Source organism: Podarcis liolepis, assembly GCF_965112155.1.
Source record: "Podarcis liolepis genome assembly, chromosome: 8".
Classification (NCBI taxonomy): domain Eukaryota; kingdom Metazoa; phylum Chordata; class Lepidosauria; order Squamata; family Lacertidae; genus Podarcis; species Podarcis liolepis.
Window position 1 is genome coordinate 89,211,711 of NC_139560.1, and position 27,205 is coordinate 89,238,915.

The following is a 27,205-nucleotide window of genomic DNA, read 5'->3' on the forward strand; positions in this document are numbered from 1 at the left end:
TGCGCAGCCTGCATTCGCTCCATAAGACGCACACACATTTCCCCTTACTTTTTAGGAGGGAAAAAGTGAGTCTTATAGAGCAAAAAATACGGTAACTGGAAAAGTTTCACGCTCAGTTTCAACAAAAGTTACGGAAGTCCTATTGCAATCTTACACAGATATACCAAATTACAGTCAGAAAAAAGGAATAAACAAATAGAAAACAGCTTCAAGAGGGGAGGAATGGGACTTACAATATCACTGCCAGAAAGAGAAGAAACGGAAGAGGCAGATGAGCCTGATGACAGCTGCTGAGTACCAGTAAATGACAAAGCCAAAGGCTGGCTGTATGCCGATTCAGCATCACCATTCTGGACTACGTTACATGCAGATATTGGTTCTCTCCCTTTCATTGGAATACCTGTAAGCATACACATTTATCAGTTTTGTTTGCAAATAAATCACCTTTCACAGCCCCTTGCTGTAAACAAGCGATATTATGCAATTATCAGATTTACTGCAGGGTTTAGCCATGATCCACATGCTCACTTCAGATATCACATCAAACCAAGATGTGGTTGAAATTAATTGAAATTTTGGTGTGAGTTTTTACTTCAAATCCTTTACTCACCAAGATCAGGGGACAAATTAGCTTTGCTTCCCCATTTCTTCTTAATCCAAGCTCTGTAGTCAATCACTTCCTGTGTCACTTTGATGATTCTTCCTAAGGTACTGGAAGAAATAGTGACCTACATAAGAAATCTACACTGATTTACGGATAGAAGTTTGCAATCAAGAGCCCTTGTAGATAAAGGCTCGCATACACACAATCTTGCTTCGTTTTGACAAAGAAAGTTTTAAACAGATTGTCATGCAGAATGGAGGAAAGACAGCGAGAGGAGGAAGGGAGAAAGAAACAAGTTTCACAGTTACATTAAGCTAGTCATGCATTTCAGGATACAGTACTGTATGCTGACATCTCCAGTTATGAAGCCATTTAAGAAGACCAAGAGTGCAAAGTTGGATTTTCAGAAGCCATGCAATTAACACACTCAAATTGGTTACCTTTCCGAATCTCTGTTGGGATACGATCTCGCAAGTGGTGATACTGCATGGCTTAGAACAATGTAGGCATAATCAAAAACTTGCTTTACTTGCATGGCACCATAACAACTTCTTCCAACATCGTTGCCTATAACGGTTAAATTAAAAATTTAAATAATGTTGACCTACAAGACCTGTTCATCATTTTTAAAGCTGGATAGTAATGGACACTTCTGATTCCATGTTGTCCTTGGAATGCCCATACATTTACCCCTTAAAATCTTGAAACAAGTAGTGATTGCTTGGAGAGGTTCTTAGTCCTTATACACAAATCACTTTCTGCACATATTGTGATCCATACTTCACCTAGGTACCCGATCTGCTATCGGACAGACTGTTCTGGTGACCAATGCACACACACTGTTATAAATTATTGCATTTTCCATATATTTTAAAACAATCCATTTTCCAGCCTCAATAAGAAATTCTATTCACATCGCTTTTCAGCTGGAAGCTCAGGGTTACAAAGTGATAGGGCGGATCTACACCCATGGTTTGTAACGTTAAGGAAGGGTTAAGGAACGGTTATCGTAACATATTTAGACATACAGCGGTACCTCAGGTCAAGAACTTAATTCGTTCTGGAGGTCTGTTCTTAACCTGAAACTGTTCTTAACCTGAAGTACCACTTTAGCTAACCGCTGCATGACTTCTGTTTTCATCCTGAAGCAAAGTTCTTAACCCGAGGTAATATTTCTGGGTTAGCGGAGTCTGTAACCTGAAGCGTATGTAACCCGAGGTACCACTGTACAGACCCTTCAGGTTACAGACTCCGCTAACCTGGAAATAGTATCTCGGGTTAAGAACTTTGCTTCAGACTGAGAACAGAAAACGTGCAGCGGTGGCGCAGCAGCAGCTGGAGGCTCTATTAGCTCCATGGTACCTCAGGTTAAGAACAGTTTCAGGTTAGGAATGGACCTCCAGAATGAATTAAGTTCTTAACCCAAGGTACCACTGTATTATGTTTTGATTGTAATGTTAATAATGTGTTATTAAAATGTGACACCAGAGTGCGGTGCAGAGCAACAAGGAACCAGCAGTAAGGGAAATTGCATTGTTACGCAAGAACGTTAAGGTAGGAAACTTCCAGTCATAGTCTACACTGCAGATCAAACATGTGTGTCATTTTCAAGGCTCATGCTACATTCATGCCTAGCAGCAACTGAAGGTGAAAGTGGTCAAATTAGGAGAACACTCAATTTGCTCAGCAGAGGATCATTGCATTTTCAAATCTTGAAGGACCCTAACTCCTTCCCTATTATTGTGGGATGCTTCACAAAACTTAGTATGCAGTGTTTAGGTCCATAATTTTGCCCCAGAAAAGTCAAATGCAACAGGATGAAAAGGAAAGGATACAAAAACCGATTTACTAAGCCCTTATATGGAAATTCTTGCAGCCATGGATACAGAAAATAGGGAAATTCTGGTCTCAGGCGTCTTTAAAAAAAAGCAGCACCATTTAAAACATTAAAAATATACTACATTCTACTACTAATCTCTATGTATTATATGATAGTAAAAACAGTGGGGTAAGAAAACACACACAAAATTGATGGCGGAAAGAAATCACAAGATCAAGGCAAGGTTAAGGGCTTATTTCTGAATGATTATTTAAAACAAGTAACAGGAGCACCCATTTGAAGGATTTCCTCAGATAACCTTTAAACTCTGTGTTAAATCTGCATTCTTAATGGAAAAATATGAAGCAGCTTGCTATCTCACCAGGCAGAAGAGGATCTTCAATACATAACATGGAAGGTCGATATCCATTGGTCATGGCTTTCATGATTTCTTCTTTGGCAATATAGGCGCCTCCATTTTTTATTCTAATACCAGTTTTCAAGTAATTAAAATTCCTTCCATAGAGTTCAAAAAATTCTATTAGAAGCATTCCAAGATTTTCCTCCAGTCTTCTAGCATCAATTCTTGGGTGCAACTGCAAGAAGAAAAATAGCAGTTTTATTATGCTGGTGTATGTGATCATTTATACTTCTGTCATCTTTATGGTGAACCATTTAAAGTTGGAAATGAGCATTAACTATCAACAACCAAAAATAACCTCAACTTCTTTAATATCAGATAGTCTTCTCTCACTTTAAGATTTTAGGAGATAGACTTTCAAAGAATTGTATGCTACAAGAAGGTATCATAACTAGTCCAGTTCAAATTAATTACATCCATTTATTCATAAGAAGGGATGCAGGTGGCACTGTGGTCTAAACGACAGAGCCTAGGGCTTGCCGATCAGAAGGTTGGCAGTTCGAATCCCCGCAATGGGGTGAGCTCCTGTTGCTCGGTCCCTGCTCCTGCTCCTGCCAACCTAGCAGTTCGAAAGCACATAAAAGTGCAAGTATATAAATAGGTACCGCTTCAGCGGGAAGGTAGACGGCGTTTCTGTACGCTGCTCTGATTCGCCAGAAGCGGCTTAGTCATGCTGGCCACATGAGCCGGAAGCTGTACCTGGCTCCCTCAGCCAGTTAAGTGAGATGAGCACTGCAACCCTAGAGACATTCGCGACTGGACCTAACGGTCAGGGGTCCCTTTATCTTTTATTCATAAGAAACATGCCACGTGAAATACAAACCATTCAATTACCGCTATTTGAAAAGTTATGCAGTATGAGGCAGCACTGAAAAATGATTACACAACTACATGAACTCTATCCTTAACCCCAGGATAGTCCAAACAGTGTCCTCCAGCTATTGTTGGATTCCTGCTCCCATCATCCCTGACCACTAGCCATGCTGGCTGGGGCTAACGTGAGTCAACATTTGCACCATACACACAAAATCTGTGGAGAAGTGAAAGTTTACAGCGGAACAGCATCATGTTTCTCAGCCCACTTTACACAAAGATTCTATTGCCTTTATCCCATAGCCTTTTGTTGCTTTTTGGACAGAACTCTTGCAGGAATTACACACTAATAAAGTAAAATCTACAGCCAATACAAAAGGTTTTGAAGTGAAAGAATCATATAAAGGTAAAGAAACATTAATTGCTAACCAAAAATTTGTAAAGAATTCTTCAAAACTGACAGTACCAAATCACATACCTGTAAGAAGCTAACTGCCATTAAAATTAGGCTGTAAGAGCTAATTCCACCAGTAAAAACTTCATTCAAATCTCTTTGAAGGAGGAACTGTTTTAATACTAAAATCAAGTAAGGCAGCAATGAGTATTTCTGCAAATGAAAAGAACAGTTAATTTTCTGTAAGACAAGTTCTACGTGATATGTTTATCATTATTTACTATAAAATACAAAAGATTTCTACCAAAAAAAACCCCAAAAGAATAATGGGAGTAAAAAGTCTTTATACATTCTTGTGAATGAGCTAACATATTTTCCTTAAATTCATATTTATTACCTACAAAAATATAAGTGTCACAAAGTAAGGCATCAAGAACTGCTGTTAACACCAAAAATACAAACTTTGACACAGTTAGCAAGAAAGTTGCACTTGTTAAGGGATGTGAAAGGATGTATAAAAAATTGAACTATGTATTTGTACTAAGCACATCCACCAAACCTTAAAAAGTATTCAGAGATTAGTGTTTTTTTAAATTAATATTCCATCTTACAGGGAATCAGAAAAATCAAGACAGACCTTTGTGATGGTACATGCAGTGAACAAGTGATTCACCTGATTGTATCCATACAAAATCATTCAAGGGCAACAAACTTCTGTAAATATGTACTAGTTTATTCAGCCAATATTCCCGAGCCTGGTGGGTAATCTGAAGGCACCTGAGCCAGAGTAGGTGAAACCCAAGGGTCCACTGGGAGCCCCATAGAACAGCAGGATATAGATAGAACTTTTTTCTTTTTCTACATTAAAAAACCAGATTACTGTTTCATCCCAAAGAAAAATGCTGTATGAACTTGCCATTTTTTCAGAACAGCAATAGAAAGTTCACAGAGTACTTACACTTCATTCATTGTGTTCATTCATAGTTCATTCATTGTTCTCAGTATCAGGGGCTCAAGGTTTGAGTGAATATGTAGTGCCAACTCTTGATATGCTTACCTCCAACTTATGAACTGGCACTGATAAAACTGTTCACTTGAAGATAACCCATTAGAACATAGTTAAGAAATATGCCTCCGGCAGTAAATGTAAGATGCAGGTTCAAAATTTATTCTGTCCTGAAGTGCACAGAAAGCCTTTGTTAAATGACTGCAGTTTAGCCTGTCTACTTCACAGGGCAGTAGAGAATAAAACTGAATGCCTCTATGTATAAGCCCAGAGCTTCTTGGAGGGGAAAAAAACAGAACTGAATGGGATGGCACTATACAGATATTGCCCAGTTGTGGAAGGAAGCCTCAAGAAGAACTAGTGGGCTAAGAGGATTGGGATGTGTAATTAGGCCTGAATGAGGTCAACTGCTCTCAAGAAATCACCTGGGTGAGGGACTTGGCTATTTTTTTCAGTCCAAAATTATCCATTTTATTAACCAGAGATTTTCAGGAAGTCCAATCACCTTTTTCCCAGTGGGCGGCATTGCAGTTGTAGCCTTCGCCAACCCCTCCTCAGTAAAGGTATGCTAAAGGGACCCAGGGTGTGAATCCTGTCCAAAGCAGGACGGGGGCTCGGGCCATGTCACAGCCCCTACGGGGACCCCTCGGGGTGCCCCTCTTTGATGTAAGTCATAGCGAACCTCCTATCAGTGGTTTATCCTTAAGGGGACTCCCTGCAGATGGGCAGGAGTCAAGGTAGTCTGTAACCAATAAAGTTGTGGCCTATTTGAACCCATAAACCAAAATACTTTTCGTCAGTGTGTTTTATTGTTCTCCTGGGAACTTTGTGGCTCAGGTGCCTCGGCACGCAACTTGAGGTCCAGAAGTAGTTGCAAAAAAGTTATTTTATTTTTGCACCATGAAACAAGAGAAAATACCAAACAATATTTTGGACAACTAATCTGGTTCTATGGTTGATGGGTATGGCAGGTGCTTGATGTTGACCAAGATTCAGTATGTCTGGATTTCAGACAAGGGAGAGAAGAGGAACCTGCCCCTAGTAATGGCACTCAGTTTGAAAGAGAAGGTGATAAATTGTTTCCTGCATCCACCAATCCAGTTATAGAATCTCAGAGGGCCTGGAATGTCCGCAGTCACCTTACTCCTAGCACAATAGGCGTGGCATCTTGAACAAAGTCTGATGAAGAGCTGTCACCCTCTCCATAAAAAGACATGGTGGAAAGCTCAGTCTTTATGTCCCAATGCTTGAATGAAAAGCTCCTGTAGACAACCTGAGGCTACAGCTCTGCCACAGATTAGCAGGCAATCCATATAGAAGCCTGCCATAAACTTTGTCATTTTTCTCCATGTGTTAGATGTTCCCTAGGATGCTTGGAACTTCAGAGGACTGCCCATGCCTACAATGTAAAAGCTTTTGTCAGGATGGAGTTGGCAGCAACTGCTTTGAAGGAAAGCAATGAAGTATTGTGCATTCTGCACAATGCTGCTTCATTATTTCTAGGGAGCACATGCCCATAATGGGAGTCACAGAGTTGAGGAAAAGTGCAACCAAGAGGTGAACTTTAATGAGCCCATGATGCGTGGAGGCAGGGTGTAAAATGGTTTAATTGTGTACTCTGAGCCTGGCTGGATTGTTCTGCTTTGAATGACATAGTTAAAAAATGCTGGTAACCATATGAATTGTTGCATTTCGAAAAGCAATAGAAATATCAGGGAATATAAAAATTTGTTTATCTTCTATTGACTGTACCTTCATGTAGTCTTGGATAAGTTGAGCTGCCTTCACACCAGTTTCCATATTAAAACTAATGTCAACTTTCACTTCTGTTTCCTGGTCAGTAAGCTTTATTATTGGTACCTGTAAAGATATTCAAACCAGTCATTCAACCAACTCCAACAAGTAGACCAACAGTTTTTAGTTTAAATTAAAATATCCAAGCATGACTTACAAGGACAATTTAACTTTGCATCAATGCAGATGATGTGCAGTGAATAAAATTAATTTCACAATGATCTAGAGAAGTCTTGCAAAGAGCCGCTTTGAGGTAGCTACCCAGTATCTGTTCAACCCATAAGCACTGCTTCTTTTACCATGCTAATGTTGCTACTGTCAACATAAAGGTAAAGGGGCTGCCTTAAAACATGGGGCTGCCTTGAAAAAAGTAACTGGAAATTTCAGCAAAGAAATGCAGCAGAGTTCCATAATTTTCTTTTGTCCTTCTCTCTCTCTCTCAAACCTTTCCCCCTTTTGTGTTAAGTCTTTTTAATTAGATCATAAGCCTGAGAGCAGGGACTGCCTTAGTACTGACATTTGTATGCTGTTCTCATAGCCTTTTTTTGCTGAAGAAAGGGATAAAAATACTTTCAATAAATCAGTCCCAGTTTTGTAAACCATGCAACACCAGCACAATTCCATTTGTATTGGCTTCCAGTTCATTTCCGAGCCCAATTCAAAGTGCTGGTTATTGTTTTTAAAGTTCTAAGCTTTAAGAACCATCACTTAGTGTATGAGTATATCTATTTAACTCAAAGTTTTGGGGAGGCATTGTTTTGTGTCCCACCACCAGATACAGTTGGTAGGTATTTGGTAGAGCTATCTCTGCTGGGTCACCCTGACCTGAGTGATCAGACTGGTCGTTTCCCACATAGTCTTCAAATGTCAGACCAAAAAGTTTTCATTCTAGCAGGAAAATGGGTTGGCTTGCCCCTGAAACTTGCTGCTAAATATTATGCTTCAGTCTTGTATTTTTATTTAGGTTATTTATTTTTGTATATTTTTTCTTGCAAGTCACTTTGCTACTTTTTTTAAAGTGATGAACAACTTTAACAAATAATAAATATGATGCTGATTCCCTACTGTGTTATTTGGCCCAGTTTGCATGTAATGCTAAGTCAAAATATGGCTTCGCACAGTGAGCATGTCGGCAGGAAGGAGACTGCATTTGCGGCATTCCTGCTTTGGTCCAAGGCTAAATCATGGCTTGGCTCTGTGTTGTGTCCCCCAAACAAACTAAAAGAAGTAATCAAAGTTGGTTTCAGTTTATGGTCTCTCTAGAGCAGGAGTCCTCAAACTTTTTAAACAGGGGGCCGATTCAGTGTCCCTCAGACACTGTCGGGGGCCAGATTATAGTTTGAAAAAAATGTGAACAAATTCCTATGCACACTGCACCTATTTTATTAGTAGTGCACAAAAAACAAGAAAAACAATACAATCTGGGGTGGGGTTGTTGTTTTTTACAGAGGCAAGAAAGAACACGAAAGAATTGCAACCAGCACCACACAGGCCCGCCTCCTCCCGCCGTTTCCCAAAGTCCTGCTATCCACCCTATGGAGTTATGGAAAGGTTGGAGGGGAAAGAGGAGGCCACTTGCGCCTGAGAGGAAAGTTTGCTGTGGCAAGATTGGGGGGGGGGGGGCAGAGACGACCAGGAAGAACAGAAATGAGATGCGGGGTGTGGGAGAGAAAGGCAAGAACGGAAGACCTGTGGTTATTTAAAAAAAACCACGAAAACAGAAAGCATGAAGGGGGGGCCAGGCAGCAAAAGGAAAGAGATGGTATGCTGCCCCTTTCCTTGCCATCTCCTTTCCTCTTCCTCATCCTCCTCCCTCTCTGGGGGATCCGTGACCAGCCGGCACCCGGCACCACCAGCACCAGAGCCTGGTAGAGCAGCCTCCGACCCTCCCTGCCGGCTCAGGCCATCATCACCTGTCAGGGACCAGAGCAAGCTAGGAAGCAAGCACAGGAGGCGTCCAACCACCCCACCCCCCCCCCCGCTCCTTGGACGAGGCAGGAAGGGAGGGAGGGAGGAGAAAAGGCAGCTCTGGTCTTCCCAGTTCTCTCGCCCACTCAGCAGTTCCTGCTGCTGCTGCTGCTGCTGGCAGTGGCCCCAGCCCTCCTCGGAACTGGCAGCTGATGGGGCTGGGTGTAGTTGTGTGTGGGGAGTGGGGTGGGAGCTGGAAAGGAGGAGCGGTTCTTTCCTCCGTACCTCAGTCTCTGATTCTCCCAAAGGCACCATTCCGGGGACTCCCCTCAGCTCCGGCAGCTCATTGGCACCTCTTGGCAGCCTGGCCCCATCCCTCCTCCTCCCTCCCTGGTGATCTTGGCTTAGTAATGGTGGCGCAGAGAAGCCAGAAGGAAGGAGGGAGGGAGGAGGAAAGAAAGCCGCTGGCACCAATGAGAGGGAAACAATGCTGCTGGCACCAATCAAAGTCCAGCCCCTTTCCTCCACAAGGCGGGGAGAATTCAGGAGGAGGGAGGAGGTGCCACCGCCACCGTGTGAGAGAGAGGGAAAGAATGCGCACGCTGGCGCAGCCAAACAAGCAGATCCACATCGTAGGCTGGGTTTAGAAGGCTATTGGGCCGGATCCGGCCCGCGGGCCTTACTTTGCAGACGCACGCTCTAGAGCAAGGCAAAGCACAAGTGCTGGTTCATAACATTAAGTCAAACACAGCTTAGCCCTGGATAGAATGACACCAAACGGGGGAAGAGTGCTGCAGCTGCAATCTTCACTCTGAGAACTCATACTTTTGCTCACTGATGTTAAGCCATTAGTTCAACACAGCATGCAAGCTGGGTCTATGTTGTTAGCAACTACACTGTGCGTCTCACTGTAAGTTTAAAGAGTTTGAAGATTCACCATGCTGTCTTTGAAAAAAGAAATCCCCTGGGTAAGATAATGTTCCACCACTTTTTAAAGTCACTCTCTCCAAATAAAACAGGATCAGAGTTGAATCACCTGCTGAGAGTTTCATGTACAACCAAGTTTCTTACACCAAAACTCAAGATTTGGTGTCTTAGACATAGAAATCTTAAAAAAAACAGGGTACATGTCCATTCACACCACAGGCTCTATCTAACTCGCAAGCACATTTACTATTACGGCATCAAACACCAGCTCATTTACAGTGATGCTCTAGTCTAAATACAGAATCTGTACAGTGGTGCCTCGCAAGACGAATGCCTCGCAAAACGAAAAACTCGCAAGACGAAAGAGTTTTCCGTTTTTGAGTTGTTCCGCAAGACGAATTTCCCTATGGGCTTGCTTCGCAAGAAGAAAGCCCATAGGGAAATCTCCGGGGACCTCTTTTAAAATGCTGGCGGTCGGGAGCAAAGACTTTCGCCCACCGCCGGCCTTCAGAAGAGGTCCTGGACCTCTTCTGAAGGCCGGCGGGGGGCAAAAGTCTTTGCTCCCCCCCCCCGCCTGCCTTCCCGGGACAGCGGAGAGTCTTCGCTGCCGCCCAGCAGCATTTTAAAATCGCCCCAGGACAGCGGGGGCTTTTAAAATGCTGGCGGTCGGCAGCAAAGCCCTCCTGTCCCCGGAGCTTGCGGGGCGGAAGGTGGGGAGAAGGGCTTTTCTTCCCACCGCCAGCCTTCAGAACAGCCTTCTGAAGGCTGGCGGTCGGAAGAAAAGCCCTTGTCCCCCCCCCCCCAGCCTTCAGAAGAGGTCGGGGGACAGACTGTCCCCAGACCTGGTCTGAAGGCGGTTTCCATAGGAACGCATTGATTGATTTTCAATGCATTCCTATGGGAAACCGTGCTTCGCAAGACGAAAAACTCGCAAGAAGAAAAAACTTGCGGAACGAATTAATTTCGTCTTGCGAGGCACCACTGTTTACTGAGAGTTCAAGTGATGGATAGAACCTTTGAACCCTTTGACCTACCAATATTACCAGCATTTCAAAACAAATTTGGAGATGTATAATTTGACCACTTAACTTCAGAAAAAATGACACAGTAAGACAATAAGGACTAAAGCGAGCGGTTGCCGAACAACTCCAGGCACGCCTGGAAGAAGCGGAAGATTTGGATCCCTTCTAGTCGGGATTCAGGCCTCATCATGGGACTGAAACTGCCTTGGTCGCACTGGTTGATGATCTTCGGCGGGCTAGGGACAAAGGTGAGAGCTGTTTCCTAGTTCTGCTGGATCTCTCAGCGGCGTTTGATACCATCGACCATAGCATCCTTCTGGACCGTCTTGAGGGGCTGGGAGCTGGGGGCACTGTCATACAGTGGTTCCGCTCCTTCCTCCTGGGCCGTGTTCAGAAAGTGGTGGGGGGGGGATGAGTGTTCAGACCCCTGGGCTCTCACTTGTGGGGTGCCTCAGGGTTCTGTCCTCTCCCCCATGCTTTTCAACATTTACATTCAGCCGCTGGGAGAGCTCATCAGGAGGTTTGGGCTGGGTGTTCATCAGTATGCGGATGATACTCAGCTCTACCTCTCTTTTAAATCAGAACCAGTGAAGGCGGTGAAGGTCCTGCGTGAGTGTCTGGAGGCGGTTGGAGGATGGATGGCGGCTAACAGAATGAGGTTGAATCCTGACAAGACAGAAGTACTGTTTTTGGGGAACAGGAGGCGGGCAGGTGTGGAGGATTCCCTGGTCCTGAATGGGGTAACTGTACCCCTGAAGGACCAGGTGTGCAGCCTGGGAGTCATTTTGGACTCACAGCTGTCCATGGAGGCACTGGTCAAATCTGTATCCAGGGCAGCTGTTTACCAGCTCCATCTGGTACGTAGGCTGAGACCCTATCTGCCTGCGGACTGTCTCGCCAGAGTGGTGCATGCTCTGGTTATCTCCCGCTTGGACTACTGCAATGCACTCTACGTGGGGCTACCTTTGAAGGTGACTCGGAAACTACAACTAATCCAGAATGCGGCAGCTAGACTGGTGACTGGGGACGGCCGCCGAGACCATATAACACCGGTCTTGAAATACCTACATTGGCTTCCAGTACGTTTCCGAGCACAATTCAAAGTGATGGTGCTGACCTTTAAAGCCCTAAACGGCCTCGGTCCAGTATATCTGAAGGAGCGTCTCCTCTCCCATCATTCTGCCCGGACGCTGAGGTCCAGCGCCGAGGGCCTTCTGGCGGTTCCCTCATTGCGAGAAGCAAAGCTACAGGGAACCAGGCAGAGGGCCTTCTCGGTAGTGGCGCCCGCCCTGTGGAACGCCCTTCCAGCAGATGTCAAAGCGATAAACAACTACCTGACATTCAGAAGACATCTTAAGGCAGCCCTGTTCAGGGAAGTTTTTAACGTGTGATATTTTACTGTATTTTTGGTTTTTATGGAAGCCGCCCAGAGTGGCTGGGGAGACCCAGCCAGATGGGCGGGGTATAAATAATAAATTATTATTACTATTATTATTATTATTATTATTAAAGCCCCAAGGCACCATCAAAACAAAGGCAGCCTACAAACTAGATGTGTCTGGGAAGTGTGCTAACTATTGCAAATCCTTTGAAGCTATGACTCACAGGCTAAAGGCAGCCTAGCATGTGCCAGGAGGAATCTTCCAGTGTCAGCATCAGCAAAGCTGGGAGCAGTATAGACACTGAACACCATTTGTCAGCGAAGTTGTCAGGATCTTAACTCATGAACGAAAAGTCAAACAAGACAAAGGCAAACAAATGGCTAAGTTTATCGTTGGTAGGACTGAAGATTTTATATCAGGACCCAGAAATGGTTCTCAAGTTGGAATGTAGAGTATATCTGTATCACATGAACAAATGATTATAACAAACTTAACTATTGAGCGATCAGTCTGAATAATAACAGAAATGTAACACTTATGTTTTGGGTTATTTGGACCACATATAATGAGGTGAGCTAATTTGGAAGAATTAATCAAGATAATGAAAACTGCAAGCAACTTTTATTTTTATTTATTATTATTATTGTTGTTGTTGTTATTTATTAAATTTCTATAGGAGTGCTCTGATGGTGTTTCCTGCTTGGCAGGGGGTTGGACTCGATGGCCCTTGTGGTCTCTTCCAACTCTATGATTCTATGAAATTTGTGGAGAACACATTCGTGAACAGTGACAGTAATAAACAGTGATAGCCATGAATCAATTGCAATACTGGGAATTTGCTAGGAAGTCCAATAAAAGAGAAAACTACAAGGAAGTTTCCAAAAGGGAAGCATTTTTAAGGAAATATGAAATATATTTGCAAGTTATTTTGAACTAAGAAAGGAAAAGAAAAATGGTGGTTTTTTTTGAAGTGCTGCTAATCAATGAGAACTATATTTGAACAATGAATGTGAAGTAGTAGTTTTGCTGAAGAAATTTACAAGAGGTTTCAGGTCATTGATGGGTAAATGGAAGGAAGTCTACTTGATGCAATGTTCAAAGAAAAGATGCAGGATAACCAAAACAAGCTTAACTCTACATCTGGTATTTTCTGCACATCAATAATTGCAAAATGGATTATAAAATAAGTAACCAAATTACTATAAAATAATCCTAAGATTTAAAAAATAATTCAAATAATACGTTAAATACAGTTTTTATGTGCTCCTCAGGCATGTCTAGTTACAAAAGATAAAAAATGCTGATTTGAATGTTTCAATTAGCTGTTTTAACCATCAGCTGTGGTGAGGACTGCAGGGCCTACTCCCTTCCAGGGCCTTTTCCAACTGGCCCAGGGGGTGTGGCCCAGGCCCTTATTTGGAACAAACTTTTGGGGAAGTGTGAATCATAGAATCATAGAGTTGGAAGAGACCACAAGGGCCATCGAGTCCAACCCCCTGCCAAGCAGGAAACACCATCAGAGCACTCCTGACATATGGTTGTCAAGCCTCTGCTTAAAGACCTCCAAAGCAGGAGACTCCACCACACTCCTTGGCAGCAAATTCCACTGTCGAACAGCTCTTACTGTCAGGAAGTTCTTCCTAATGTTTAGGTGGAATCTTCTTTCTTGTAGTTTGGATCCATTGCTCCGTGTCCGCTTCTCTGGAGCAGCAGAAAACAACCTTTCTCCCTCCTCTATGTGACATCCTTTTATGTGGGAAGTGTTCTGCCATTGCTTCCCTGTTCCAAGGGGTTAATGTGTTTTATAATGTCCTCAAGCAGTTGGTGGCAATTTAATTTTTTATTTATTTCCTTTTTTCCTTTGTTGGGGGTGGGTGGGTGGGATGGATATTTGGTTGGGGGTTAATTTTAGAATAATTGTTCTGTTTTTGTTTTTTGTTGTTTTATTGGTTCTGTATAGTTTGTGTTTTGTTTTTAAGGGGCGGGATCAGGGCTGCCTGGGAGTTTGGCCCCAGCCAACACGATGGCTGGGACAAGTTCCACAGGGAGGGGGAGCACTGGGACATCCGATCTCGGTGATCATGGGCAGGAGGAGGAGTTACGCTAAGACCAGACCATGTCATTACCGAGGAGGCAGGTTTAGTAGTTGTCTGAGGACTATCCCTGCCTCCGGGTCTGGCCTTGACCGGATGGATACTGGAATCAACAGGGGAAAGCCACATGACCTGAAGGTGTTGCTGTGTAATGCCAGGTCAATGATGAATAAAACCACTGCCATCCACGACCTGATTGTGGATGGAGGATTTGACCTGGCATGTGTGACAGAGACGTGGTTGGAGGAAGCAGATGGGCCTGTCCTTGCCGCTGCTTGCCCTCCAGGTTTCTCTTATGCACAGCAACCCAGGTCATGTGGGCAGGGAGGGGGGGTTGCAGTGATTTTTAGGAAGTCATTAGCTTGCATCAGGCGTCCTACTGGGAAGACCCAGTTTTCTGAGTGCATATTCTGGAAGTTTGGCAATAGGGGCAGTACAGGATTCCTTTTGGTGTACCGACCTCCCCACTGCACCAAGGATTCCCTGTCCGAGCTGCTTCAGGTCGTGGCGGATGTTCTCCTGGAGACACCTAGTTTGGTTGTCCTAGGGGATTTTAACATCCATGCTGACACGACCTTACAAGGGGCCACTTGGGACTTCGTGGAAAGCATGGCCTCCATGGGGCTGTCCCTGAATAAGTTTGGCCCAACTCATAGTCATGGACATGCCTTAGACCTGGTATTCACCTCTAGTGATGTGGGTGATCTGACACTAAGTAAAAGTGAAACCAAAGAAGTGCCATGGTCAGATTACTTCCTGGTGCAACTGGACTTCTCCGCGACCCTTCCCCTTTGCAGGGAGGTGGGACCAATTCGAATGGTCCGCCCCCGCCACTTAATGGATCCAAATGGTTTCCAGAGAGTGGTAGGGGATGCTTTATCCCATGTTGATGGCCTTTCAGCTGATTCCCTGGTGGCCCGCTGGAATGCGGAGTTAACCAGGGCTATCGACTGTCTGGCTCCGAAGCGCCCTCTCCGATTGCATGGAGCCCGGACAGCACCGTGGTTTTCTTCGGAGCTGAGGGCAATGAAACAATCACTGAGACAGCTAGAGCGCCAGTGGCAGAAAACTCACTCCGAATCTGACCGGACACAGGTTAGAGCTCAACGTCGAGCCTACCAAGTGGCGATAGCGACGGCGAAGAAGACTTTCTTCACCACCTCTATTGCATCTGCAGAAAATAGTAGCAGGAGACTCTTTCAGGTGATCCGCAATTTAATGGAACTACCTTTACCACCGAGGCATTGTAAAGACCCCAAGATCTCCTGCAACAATTTTGCAAAGTTTTTTTGCAGATAAAATCACTCATATTTGGAAGGAGCTAGACACCACCGTGGGAGCAGGGCTGGGGCGGGAGAGTGCTAGAGCCCTGTCTGGTCAAGTTGCATGGAATCAATTTCAATCCGTTACCCCCGAGGATGTGGACAGGCTGCTTGGACGCGTGAAACCAACCACTAGGAAAATTCTTTGAATAATTTGACTAATTGGAAACACTATGGCTTTAAAAATTTGGAATTGGAATGTCAACGGATTGAACGATAAGAAGAAACGAAATAAGGTGGATCAACTGCTAAAAAAGAAGAACTTAGACATAATTTGTATGCAGGAGACACATGTCGCAAAGAGACACAGAAGAATTCTGATTAATAAGAGACTCGGAAATGAATTCATATCCTCAGACAAAGAGAAAAAGAGGGGAGTGATACTGTATGTAAAGAGTAAGATTGAGGCCCAGCAAATTTTTAAGGACGAGGACGGAAGAATCATGGCAATTCAAATTATTTGGCAAGGCGAGAAAATAATAGTAGTCGGGATCTACGCGCCTAATGGAAACAAGACTGATTTCTTTAAGAATTTGGAAGAAAAGTTGTTGGAGTTTGCGGACCAGAAGATAATCTTGATGGGCGATATGAACGGTGTGGTGTCATCAGAAATGGACAGACTGAGAAATAACGGCTCGAAAGAAGGGAAATTACCAAAAACCTTCTTTGAAATGGTTAAAAATTGTAATTTAATAGACACCTGGAGGCTAAGACACCCACTAGAAAAACAGTTTACCTTCTATTCGGAACCAAATCAGTCAATGTCGAGAATTGACCAAATTTGGATTTCAAATGAACTAACGCCAAGAATCCTTCAAGTGGAAATACAACCGAGAGTTATCTCAGACCATAGTCCCATTAAATTGGAAATTAAAGGCTTTGAAGAAAGAACATCCAGATGGAGATTGAACGATTACCTTTTGGACGATCAAAGGGTGGTCCAGGAGGCACAGAAGAAATTGAAAGAATATTTTGAAGATAATTGTAACAAAGGAACGAAAATATGTACAGTCTGGGACGCAAACAAGGCAGTAATGAGAGGTTTCTTTATACAACAGAATTCGATCAAAAAGAAAAATAGAGAGAAAGAAAAGAAAGAAATTTTAAAACAAATTATGGAAAATGAACAAAAGCTGATCAAGAAACCAAACAATGAAAGAATTAAACAAAGTATCAAGGCTCTTCAAACTCAATTCGCAATGATGATAAACAAGGAGGTGGAATGGAACATCAAAAAATTGAAACAAAGGAACTTCAAATTTGCAAATAAATCAGGAAAATGGCTTGCGTGGCAGACTAAGAAAAGGAAAGAGCAAAATACAATAAACAAAATTGTAGTGGGAGGAGATGAGATAACTAACCCTAAAGACATTAGGAAAGGATTCTTGGATTTCTACAGACAATTGTATAAAAGAAAAGAGAAGAATAACAGGAGAAAAATAGAGAGATACTTAAAAGAGAAGGAGGTGCAAAAGATCCCGACAGAAGCACAAGAAAGGCTGAACACCCCAATCGATACAGTAGAATTGATGGCGGCGATTAAAAAACTGAAAAATGGAAAAGCCCCAGGACCGGATGGCTTCACAGCAAGGTATTACAAAGAATTGGGTACAACCCTATCGCAACCATTGAGAGAGGTAATGAACATCATATTAAAGGAGAGAGAAATCCCAGAGACGTGGAAGGAAGCATTTATAATTCTTATTCCGAAAGAAGAGGCGGACTCAACCCAAGTAAAGAACTACCGACCAATTTCACTACTAAACACGGACTATAAAGTGTTTGCAGGAATAATGGCAGAAAGACTAAAAAAGGTTTTACAAGAAATTATTCACGAAGACCAGGCGGGCTTCCTTCCAGGCAGGCAGATGCGAGATAATGTGAGAAATGTTATAAATATTCTAGAATATCTGGCTGCCAGGAATGAGAAGCAAGCAATGCTGATGTTCGTGGACGCCGAAAAAGCATTCGACAACGTGTCATGGGATTTTATGCTAAAAAATATTGAACAAAGGGAAATGGGGAACGACTTTCTCAATGGGATAAAGGCAATTTATACGGAGCAAAAAGCGAAGCTAATAGTAAATAATGTGATTACGGAAGAGATAAAGATCTCCAAAGGTACTAGACAGGGATGCCCATTGTCACCACTACTATTCATCATGGTCCTAGAGGTGCTACTGGATTCAATTAGGAAGAAGGAAAGTATAAAGGGGGTGGCAGTAGGCCAAAATCAATATAAAGTTAAAGCCTTTGCCGACGATTTAGTTTTGATGGCGGAGGAACCGTTGGAAACCGCAACAGAGATACTGGAAGAAATTGAAAAATTTGGAGAGGTGGCAGGTTATATAATAAACAGGAAGAAAACCAAAATTATAGCTAAAAATATGGGAAAAACAGGGATGGAAGTATTGCAACAAAAAACGGGTATAGAAATCGCCAAAAAAGTGAAATACTTGGGAATATGGTTAACGCCAAAGAACATTGATCTGTTCCAAAATAACTATGTTTCGGTGTGGAAGGGAATCAAGAAAGATTTGGAAATATGGAACAGGCTAAAATTGTCTTTCTGGGGAAGAATTTCAATGATCAAGATGTTAGTACTACCGAAGATGCTGTTTCTTTTCCAGATGTTACCAATTCTAAAAGGAGTGGCGATTTTCAAAGAATGGCAAAGAATGATCTCTAGATATATTTGGCAGGGCAAAAAGCCGAGAATTAAGTATAAACTATTAACAGATGTAAAAGAAAGGAGAGGCTTCGCCCTGCCAGATTTGAAGTTATACTACGAAGCATCATGTCTTTGCTGGCTAAAAGAATGGATAAAACTAAAAAATACAAAGCTCCTAGATTTGGAAGGATTCGATGCCAGGTTTGGTTGGCACGCGCATCTTTGGAAAGAAAAGAAGAAAGGCTACGGATCATTTGAAAACCATATCTTTCGCAGATCGCTACTGGAAGTCTGGGACAGATACAAAAATATATTGGAAACAGGGGTTCCGCATTGGTTATCCCCGCTAGAGGCTATGGGAGTTAAGAAAATCAACATGAGAAGCGATTGGGTCACCTATGCAGATTTGGTGGTGAAGGAAGGGGGTAAGTGGAGGTTAAAACCATATGAACAAGTAAAAGAATATGTCTATGATTGGTTGCACTACCGCCAAGTAAACGAAATGTTTAAAAAGGAAGAGAAAGAAAAAGGGTACAAAGAAAAAGACTCAAAATTCCAAACAGAAATTGTGAATAAGGACTGCAAAATAATCTCTAAAATGTACAAAATTTTGTTGGAATGGCACACAATGGATGAGGAGGTGAAAGTAGTTATGATTCAGTGGGCCAAAGATCTAGGTTACAACATAGATTTGGATGATTGGCAAAAAATATGGAATGAGAACTTGAAGTTTACCGCATGTGTTACACTAAAAGAAAATACAATGAAGATGGTTTACAGGTGGTATATGACACCAGTAAAATTATCAAAAATGTACAAGACTTGTAACAAGTGTTGGAGATGCAGGGAGAAAGAAGGTACATTTATGCATATGTGGTGGGACTGCAGAAAAGTAAGGGGGTTCTGGGAGCTGATATACAATGAACTAAAGAAAATGCTAAAATATAGCTTTGGTAAGAAACCAGAAACCTTCTTGCTGGGGATAACAAGAAGGGATATAAGTAGGAGAGACAGCAAACTGTTTCAATACGCGATCACCGCAGCAAGGACATTGATAGCTCAAAGGTGGAAACAGGAAGAGGTCCCGAATTTGGAAGAATGGAGGTCAAAATTAACTGAGTATGCAGAACTGGACAAACTAACGGAAAAAATTAGATATCAAAAAGATCATAGATTCTTTGAGGACTGGGGGAAATTTACGGAGTATTTGGAAAACATATGTGAGGATGGTACAACGCTAGTGTGTTTCAAAGAAGCTTTGTGAAAAATAGGAAATATTACCAGGAGGTAAATAAGATCAGAAATATAAAATACAATGGAAATATTGTAACAAAGGAATGTGAGGATAAGATTCGAACTACGAATGATTGCTAGAGAAGTTGTGGGAGGTCCAAATTAGACAAACTATGTGATATGTAAATGGATATGTTCGGTGTTTTTTAATGGAAAACCTTAATAAAAAGTTTAAACGTCAAGAAACCAACCACTTGTCTCCTTGATCCTTGCCCATCCTGGCTAATAAAAGCAAGCCGGGAAGGGCTGGGCGATGGGCTCTGCGGGGTGGTGAATGCTTTCCTCTGTGAGGGAACATTCCCAGATCCACTGAAAGAGGCGGTCATTAAACCGCTTCTTAAAAAATCATCTTTAGACCTGGACAGTATGGCCAACTATCGCCCAGTCTCAAATCTTCCATTCTTGGGCAAGGTGATTGAGCGAGTGGTTGCTGAACAACTCCAGGCACGCCTGGAGGATGCGGACCATTTGGATCCCTTCCAATCGGGATTCAGGCCTCATCATGGGACTGAAACTGCCTTGGTTGTGCTGGTTGATGATCTCCGGCAAGCTAGGGACAAAGGTGAGAGTTGTTTCCTAGTTCTGCTGGATCTCTCAGTGGCCTTTGATACAATCGACCATAACATCCTCCTGGACCGTCTAGAGGGGCTGGGAGCTGGGGGCACTGTTATACAGTGGTTTCGTTCCTTCCTCCTGGGCCGTGTTCAGAAAGTGGTGTTGGGGGATGAGTGTTCAGACCCCTGGGCTCTCACTTGTGGGGTGCCTCAGGGTTCCGTCCTCTCCCCCATGCTTTTTAACATCTATATGAAGCCGCTGGGAGAGATCATCAGGGGGTTTGGACTGGGTGTCCCATCAATATGCAGATTATACCCAGCTCTACCTCTCTTTCAAATCAGAACCAGTGAAGGCGGTGAAGGTCCTGTGTGAGTGCCTGGAGGCGGTTGGAGGATGGATAGCGGCTAATGGATTGAAGTTGAATCCTGACAAGACAGAAGTACTGTTTTTGGGGGACAGGGGGCGGGCTGGTGTGGAGGACTCCCTGGTCCTGAATGGGGTAACTGTACCCCTGAAGGACCAGGTACGCAGCCTGGGAGTCATTTTGGACTCACAGCTGTCCATGGAGGCACTGGTCAATTTTGTATCCAGGGGAGCTGTCTACCAACTCCACCTGGTACGCAGGCTGAGACCCTACCTGCCCGCGGACTGTCTGGCCCGAGTGGTGCATGCTCTAGTTATCTCCCGCTTGGACTACTGCAATGCGCTCTATGTGGGGCTACCTTTGAAGGTGACCCGGAAACTACAGCTAATCCAGAATGCGGCGGCTAGACTGGTGACTGGGGGCGGCTGCCGAGACCACATAACACCGGTCTTGAAAGACCTACATTGGCTTCCAGTACGTTTCCAAGCAGAATTCAAAGTGCTGGTGTTGACCTTTAAAGCCCTAAACGGCCTCAGCCCAGTATACCTGAAGGAGCATCTCCACCCCCATCATTCTGCCCGGACGCTGAGGTCCAGCGCCGAGGGCCTTCTGGCGGTTCCCTCATTGCGAGAAGCAAAGCTACAGGGAACCAGGCAGAAGGCCTTCTCGGTAGTGGCGCCCGCTCTGTGGAATGCCCTCCTATCAGATGTCAAAGCGATAAACAACTACCTGACATTCAGAAGAAATCTTAAGGAAGCCCTGTTCAGGGAAGTTTTTAATGTGTGATATTTTAGTGTATTTTTGGTTTCTGTGGAAGCCGCCCAAATGGGTGGGGTACAAATAATAAATTGTTGTTGTTGTTGTTGTTGTTTAGATAATCTTATTATCCTACTTACTCCTTTTATAAACAGTTTTGAGGTTTTTATGATCAAGCAGAATATACATTTTGTGAAATAAAAAATAAGTTTAGGATTCAAATACTACTATTACAAACTCAGATAAAGCCGTTGAGCCAGAAACCTGCATCTTCAGAAGCAGAAGTATTGAGATTCAACACAGCATAAAAACAGCTGCATTTTTTTTAAAAAAAAACATACTAAATAGCTTTACTTTCTAAAATGGAATATAGCTTGTTCCTGTTACTTACCGTAGCTTTGTCAAGTACTTTAATTGAATATGGCTCAGCCACATTGTGTTTCCTTAGTGCTTGTTCCAGAAGCTGCAGAGGGGGGCTCTCCCATTTCCCAAAAACGACTAAATCAATATCACTATAGATAATACAACATACATAAAGGTTCATTAAAGGATTACACATTAATATTCCTTTGAAGATTGTTAAATTCAGTCTTCAATAGACTAACCTTACTACTAATCCCCTCAAACAGAATAGGAGGGCTTCTGAAAGTAGGAAAATGAATACAAGATAACAGACTGTGGAGTTATTACATTACAGCCTCAACCAAGAGCATCACACACAGGTATAAGTGTTTGTGTGTTTTGTGTATTTTGTCACATAATGTTGGCAATCTGGTTAAATTTTTAAAAGGCTCAGATTACTGCCTACATGTGTATATACTTTCCTTTCTGCATTTATAGAAATATTTAAACTCTGGAAAACAATTGCTAAGGTCAGTTATTATTCATAATCATTACTCTATATCTGCCAGAATATTACAGAGTAGAAGTCTAAAATGCTAGCATACATAGTGATGTGACATGTTGAATGCTATGAAACACCTCAGTGAAAAGTCTGTATCACACAAACAATTCTGCTAAATAAGACTTAGCTTAAAAAGTTATGCCAAATTCAAGGACGGATATAATGAAGATATATTAACATATTCCCATTACATACCATACTATGTAAACCTACGTTTTACATAGTACATACTAAACCTAAGTTCATGTTAACGGAAATAATTGCACGTTTAACCCCGATTCAATTTCCTTCCCCTTCCTTTGGTGTCTTCCCTGTATTGATTTTAAGACTGGGAAGAACAAAAAATCCCTTTTGTATGATAGCATTATTAACAAAATACACTGAGAGCTGGAAATGTTAGTCAAGTCTTACCTAGTTGGCAGATAGAGCCCTGTACTAAAACTCCCAAATATCTGAACCTGCAAAAGAAAAACAAAGTTAATGCAGATCTCACAATTCTGAACGCTGAACTGAAAAATCCCTCACCACATGCCTTTATCTTCAGAAACAGTTCCTTTTACTGTTATTTGCTTCTTCCACTCAAAAACTAACTGGCTTGCTTAAAAGGTCATGCTACTCGATTGCTAATCAAATGATTTGGTAATCAGAAGTGAATTATTTCTTTACTGGTTTACTCTAACCAGAGTTTGTTTGATTCTGTTGTCATGGAAAACTGTAGGTTACAGAAAACCAGGAGGTCAGAAACCCTACATGGGGATGAGGGAGCCCTCAACACATTCCTATTACTTGAACGAAACCAATTTATAAAACTGAATTAACAAGGAACGACAAATATTTATGCTTTGTAATATTTATTACCAAGACTGTGATTTTTCTGGCAGACGTCTCATCAGTAACGAAGATCAAAAACAAAACAGATTCTGAAAAGGAGGCATACCACAATAAAGGTTTCAATGTTTCCTAATAAGAATGTGCCCAGATTGGGAAGGGACAGTGCAAAGCAGCATTTTCATAGATGGCAAATCACAGTGGAACACTCTGACTATTGTCTCTCTGCACCTATCCCCATATCCAGCTTTAAGGCTAAGAGACATGAATGTAGTCACAATATCTGAAGCAGTGCACAGCTGTCCCTCCAGTGTCATAAATATAAATAGTTTTATTGGGATGGCTTTTATGACAAAAAGCCTACTGATGTGTTTTCATGGGGGGGGGGGTAAATTTAGTATAATAAGGGAAGTTTCCACAACACTTTGGATCTACTGAATGCTAGCCATTGTATACATCATTTTAAATAAACAGAGACAAAAGGTATTAAGGATCCTATGGAAGCCATCAACGTGGCACAGCGCTTAGAAAGAAACCTTGTTTACCCCAAGGCTTTTGATTTGGGTCAGAAGACACAAGGAAGTCAACCCTATGTTGTGCCCAGTCCACCCACGTTATGGTGAGAATGGAGTTGAGAAGAGCTTGGGGACCTAAAATACCAGTCTGAGATGTACTCACATCTGCTGTAGGCCAAAGATCTTTGATGACCATTTTTATTCTTTTCACTACTTCTCTTCTCATGACTTCTTCTTCAGGACGAGGGGACATGAAGGCATAAAAGTCAATTATTTCTTCATGAAGCCTATGGGGAAGAATAAAAAAACAGTTTTTAATTATTTATACCTAAGATCCAAGTCTGGGTTTCTAAAGCTAAACTTCCATCCATTAGTATGAAAAAGTACATTAAATTACAGTAGTACCTCGGGTTAAGAACTTAATTCGTTCTGGAGGTCTGTTCTTAACCTGAAATTGTTCTTAACCTGAAGCACCACTTTAGCTAATGGGGCCTCCTGCTGCCGCTGCGTCTCCAGAGCACAATTTCTGTTCCCATCCTGAAACAAAGTTCTTAACCTGAGGTACTATTTCTGGGTTAGTGGAGTCTGTAACCTGAAGTGTCTGTAACCCGAGGTACCACTGTAGTCTGAAAATTCATCCATTGGTATGAAAAAGTAAACAAATTTGAATTTATCGTGTTTTAATATTTTGTTGGGAGCAAACCAGAGTGGCTGCGGAAACCCAGTCAGATGGGTGGGGTACAAATAAATTATTATTATTATTATTATTATTATTATTATTATTATTATTAACTCTCAGAACTGATTTGCAGTAGAAATCATTAATTCAACTAGGCCTCAGAGGATCAGATATTTAAGGATGATAGGCACAACAGCTACTACAGGAAACAAATTATAGATTCTGGGTATTGAGATTAGAGTTAAGGAACTGATCACAGGTCACAGTAAACTGTCAATGGATTTTTATTTCATGGCATAACCTTGGCCATACATTATGTCTTTCTCATGTGACATGTAGGACAGTGTTCAAACCACATAGAAGTCATAGAATCATAGAGTTGGAAGAGACCACAAGGGCCATCGAGTCCAACCCCCTGCCAAGCAGGAAACACCATCAGAGCACTCCTGACATATGGTTGTCTGGCCTCTGCTTAAAGACCTCCAAAGAAGGAGACTCCACCACACTCCTTGGCAGCAAATTCCACTGTCAAACAGCTCTTACTGTCAGGACGTTCTTCATAATGTTTAGGTAGAATCTTCTTTCTTGTAGTTTGGATCCATTGCTCCGTGTCCGCTTCTCTGGAGCAGCAGAAAACAACCTTTCTCCCTCCTCTATGTGACATCCTTTTATATATTTGAACATGGCTATCATATCACCCCTTAACCTCCTCTTCTCCAGGCTAAACATGCCCAGCTCCCTTAGCCATTCCTTATAAGGCATCGTTTCCAGGCCTTTGACCATTTTGGTTGCCCTCCTCTGGACACGTTCCAGTTTGTCAGTGTCCTTCTTGAACTGTGGTGCCCAGAACTGGACACAGTACTCCAGGTGAGGTCTGACCAGAGCAGAATACAGTGGCATTGGTTTTAGCTGCCGCATCACACTGTTGGCTCATGTCAAGTTTGTGGTCAACCAAGACTCCTAGATCCTTTTCACATGTACTGCTCTCAAGCCAGGTGTCACCCATCTTGTAATTTGCCTCTCATTTTTTTTGCCCAAGTGCAATACTTTACATTTCTCCCTGTTAAAATTCATCTTTTTTGTTTTGGCCCAGTTCTCTAATCTGTCAAGGTCGTTTTGAAGGGTGATCCTGCCCTCTGGGGTGTTAGCCACCCCTCCCAGTTTGGTGTCATCTGCAAATTTGATCAGGATGCCCTTGAGTCCATCATCCAAGATGTTGAATAAGACCGGGCCCAAGACAGAACCCTGTGGCACCCCACTAGTCACTCTTCTCCAGGATGAAGAGGAACCGTTGATGAGCACCCTTTGGATTCGGTCAGTCAGCCAGTCACAAATCCACTGAGTGGTAGCATAGTCAAGACCGCATTTTACCAGCTTCTTTACAAGAATATCATGGGGCACCTTGTGGAATGCCTTGCTGAAATCAAGGTAGGCTACATCCACTGCATTCCCTTCATCTACCAGGCTTGTAATTCTGTCAAAAAACGAGATCAGGTTAGTCTGACATGACTTATTTTTCAGAAATCCATGCTGACTATTGGTGATCACAGCATTCCTTTCTAGGTGCTCACAGACTGTTTGCTTAATGATCTGCTCCAGAATCTTCCCTGGTATTGATGTCAGACTGACTGGGCGGTAATTATTTGGGTCCTCTCTTTTCCCCTTTTTGAAAATAGGGACAACATTTGCCCTCCTCCAGTCTGCCGGGACTTCGCCTGTTCTCCAGGAATTCTCAAAGATGACTGCCAGTGGTTCTGAGATCACATCTACCAGTTCTTTTAATACTCTTGGATGCAGTTCATCTGGCCCTGGAGACTTGAATACATCTAAACTAGCCAAGTATTCTTGTACTATCTCCTTAGTTATTCTGGGCTGTGTTTCCTCTGCTGAATCATTTGCTCCAAATTCTTCAGGTCGGGCATTGTTTTCTTTATAGGAGAAGACTGAGGCAAAGAAGGCATTGAGGAGTTCAGCCCTTTCTTTGTCCCCTGTTTGCATTACATGGAATAATCCAATATAAACTCTCTCACACATACAACTGAATGACAATGGCTTCCCAATACATGTACACACATTAAAACATGTGGGACAACCACAATTTTAATATTACACAAGTCCCATCAAAGCATCAAAAGTATGCTTAATAATAGAGCACATGAGAGAGACTGGGACAACTAGCTTTAAGGGAAGTTGTAGCTTTCTAAGCTCCATCTTAGGGTCATTCCACATTATGAGATGGAAGAGCAATCCCAGTTCTGCCATTGTGTATATCTGACAGCTGCAGCTAATTATGGCTCCTTGATTAGTGCTTTAGGTGTGATACAAGTTTTCCTAATATACACATTTGGGTGTGCAACATCACTTCACATAATTAGTTTGACAGCAAATCAAGGCCATTCCAAAATAGGATCAAAAATCTACATTCTTAGGCATCTTCTAGGTACGCAGGTTGTATTGTATGTACACATAACGTTTGTAAATCTTTTCAAAAATAAAAAAGAAATTTAAAAAACATCCTGTAAGATTTCAGGGCTTACAAAATGTTTAGCACAGTTCAGGAGAGAAGGTCTGCTCAAGCCACTAACATGTTACAGTATCCTGGAATATTGAGGATTAGAACCAGGCCACGAGGTGTGTGGGTGTGAATGAATGTGTGTCATGAGGTTAAAAGACTGATCTTTGCAATACAGGGGATGCTTCAGGAAAAGGAAAATTAAAAGGACATATTTCCCTTTCCCACTCTTCAGACCCTCCTCATTACATAAAGTGGTAACATGTTCAGGCCCTGTGCCCTCAATCACTGTATAGCATAAAGCAGTTGCCAACATTTTTGGACTAGTGAGCACATTTCAAATTTTGAGAGTGTGCTGGGGGCACCAGTCGCAACATAGCAGCCATGGAGAAGGCATGGCATAACACAAAATGGCTGCCATGTGAGTGTGGCATAAGATAAAAATAGAGAGACAACCACTTCTGACAACCTTATGCTTACAATGGGTAACAAACTATTTCCTGCTGGTCCAGATTATGGAGATCACATGTATACACAAACAGATGCTGTTGCTGTCTAATAAAAGAGAGCATTCCTCAGTACTAGAAAAAATATACAAGGGTGCAACCCCTTTCACATAAAAC

General features: G+C 42.6%; 2 protein-coding genes across 3 annotated transcripts in view; both read right to left on the reverse strand.

The window, feature by feature from the left end:
- LOC310714198 (tigger transposable element-derived protein 1-like) overlaps window positions 1-27,205 on the reverse strand; it is a 222,100-nt gene that overhangs the window by 141,643 nt on the left and 53,252 nt on the right. The gene's annotated exons all lie outside the window — the stretch shown is intronic.
- Window positions 1-27,205, reverse strand: part of TENT4A (terminal nucleotidyltransferase 4A) — a 34,214-nt gene that overhangs the window by 4,427 nt on the left and 2,582 nt on the right. For both annotated transcript variants that reach the window (XM_083519318.1, XM_083519319.1), the window contains exons 2-10: window positions 23,555-23,678; window positions 22,460-22,506; window positions 21,536-21,656; window positions 6,810-6,917; window positions 4,136-4,264; window positions 2,806-3,019; window positions 1,045-1,171; window positions 611-711; window positions 234-400 (exon numbers count right to left, since the gene is read on the reverse strand). In XM_083519318.1, the coding sequence (XP_083375444.1) occupies window positions 234-400; window positions 611-711; window positions 1,045-1,171; window positions 2,806-3,019; window positions 4,136-4,264; window positions 6,810-6,917; window positions 21,536-21,656; window positions 22,460-22,506; window positions 23,555-23,678 (1,138 nt within the window). The remainder of the gene's footprint in view (window positions 1-233; window positions 401-610; window positions 712-1,044; window positions 1,172-2,805; window positions 3,020-4,135; window positions 4,265-6,809; window positions 6,918-21,535; window positions 21,657-22,459; window positions 22,507-23,554; window positions 23,679-27,205) is intronic.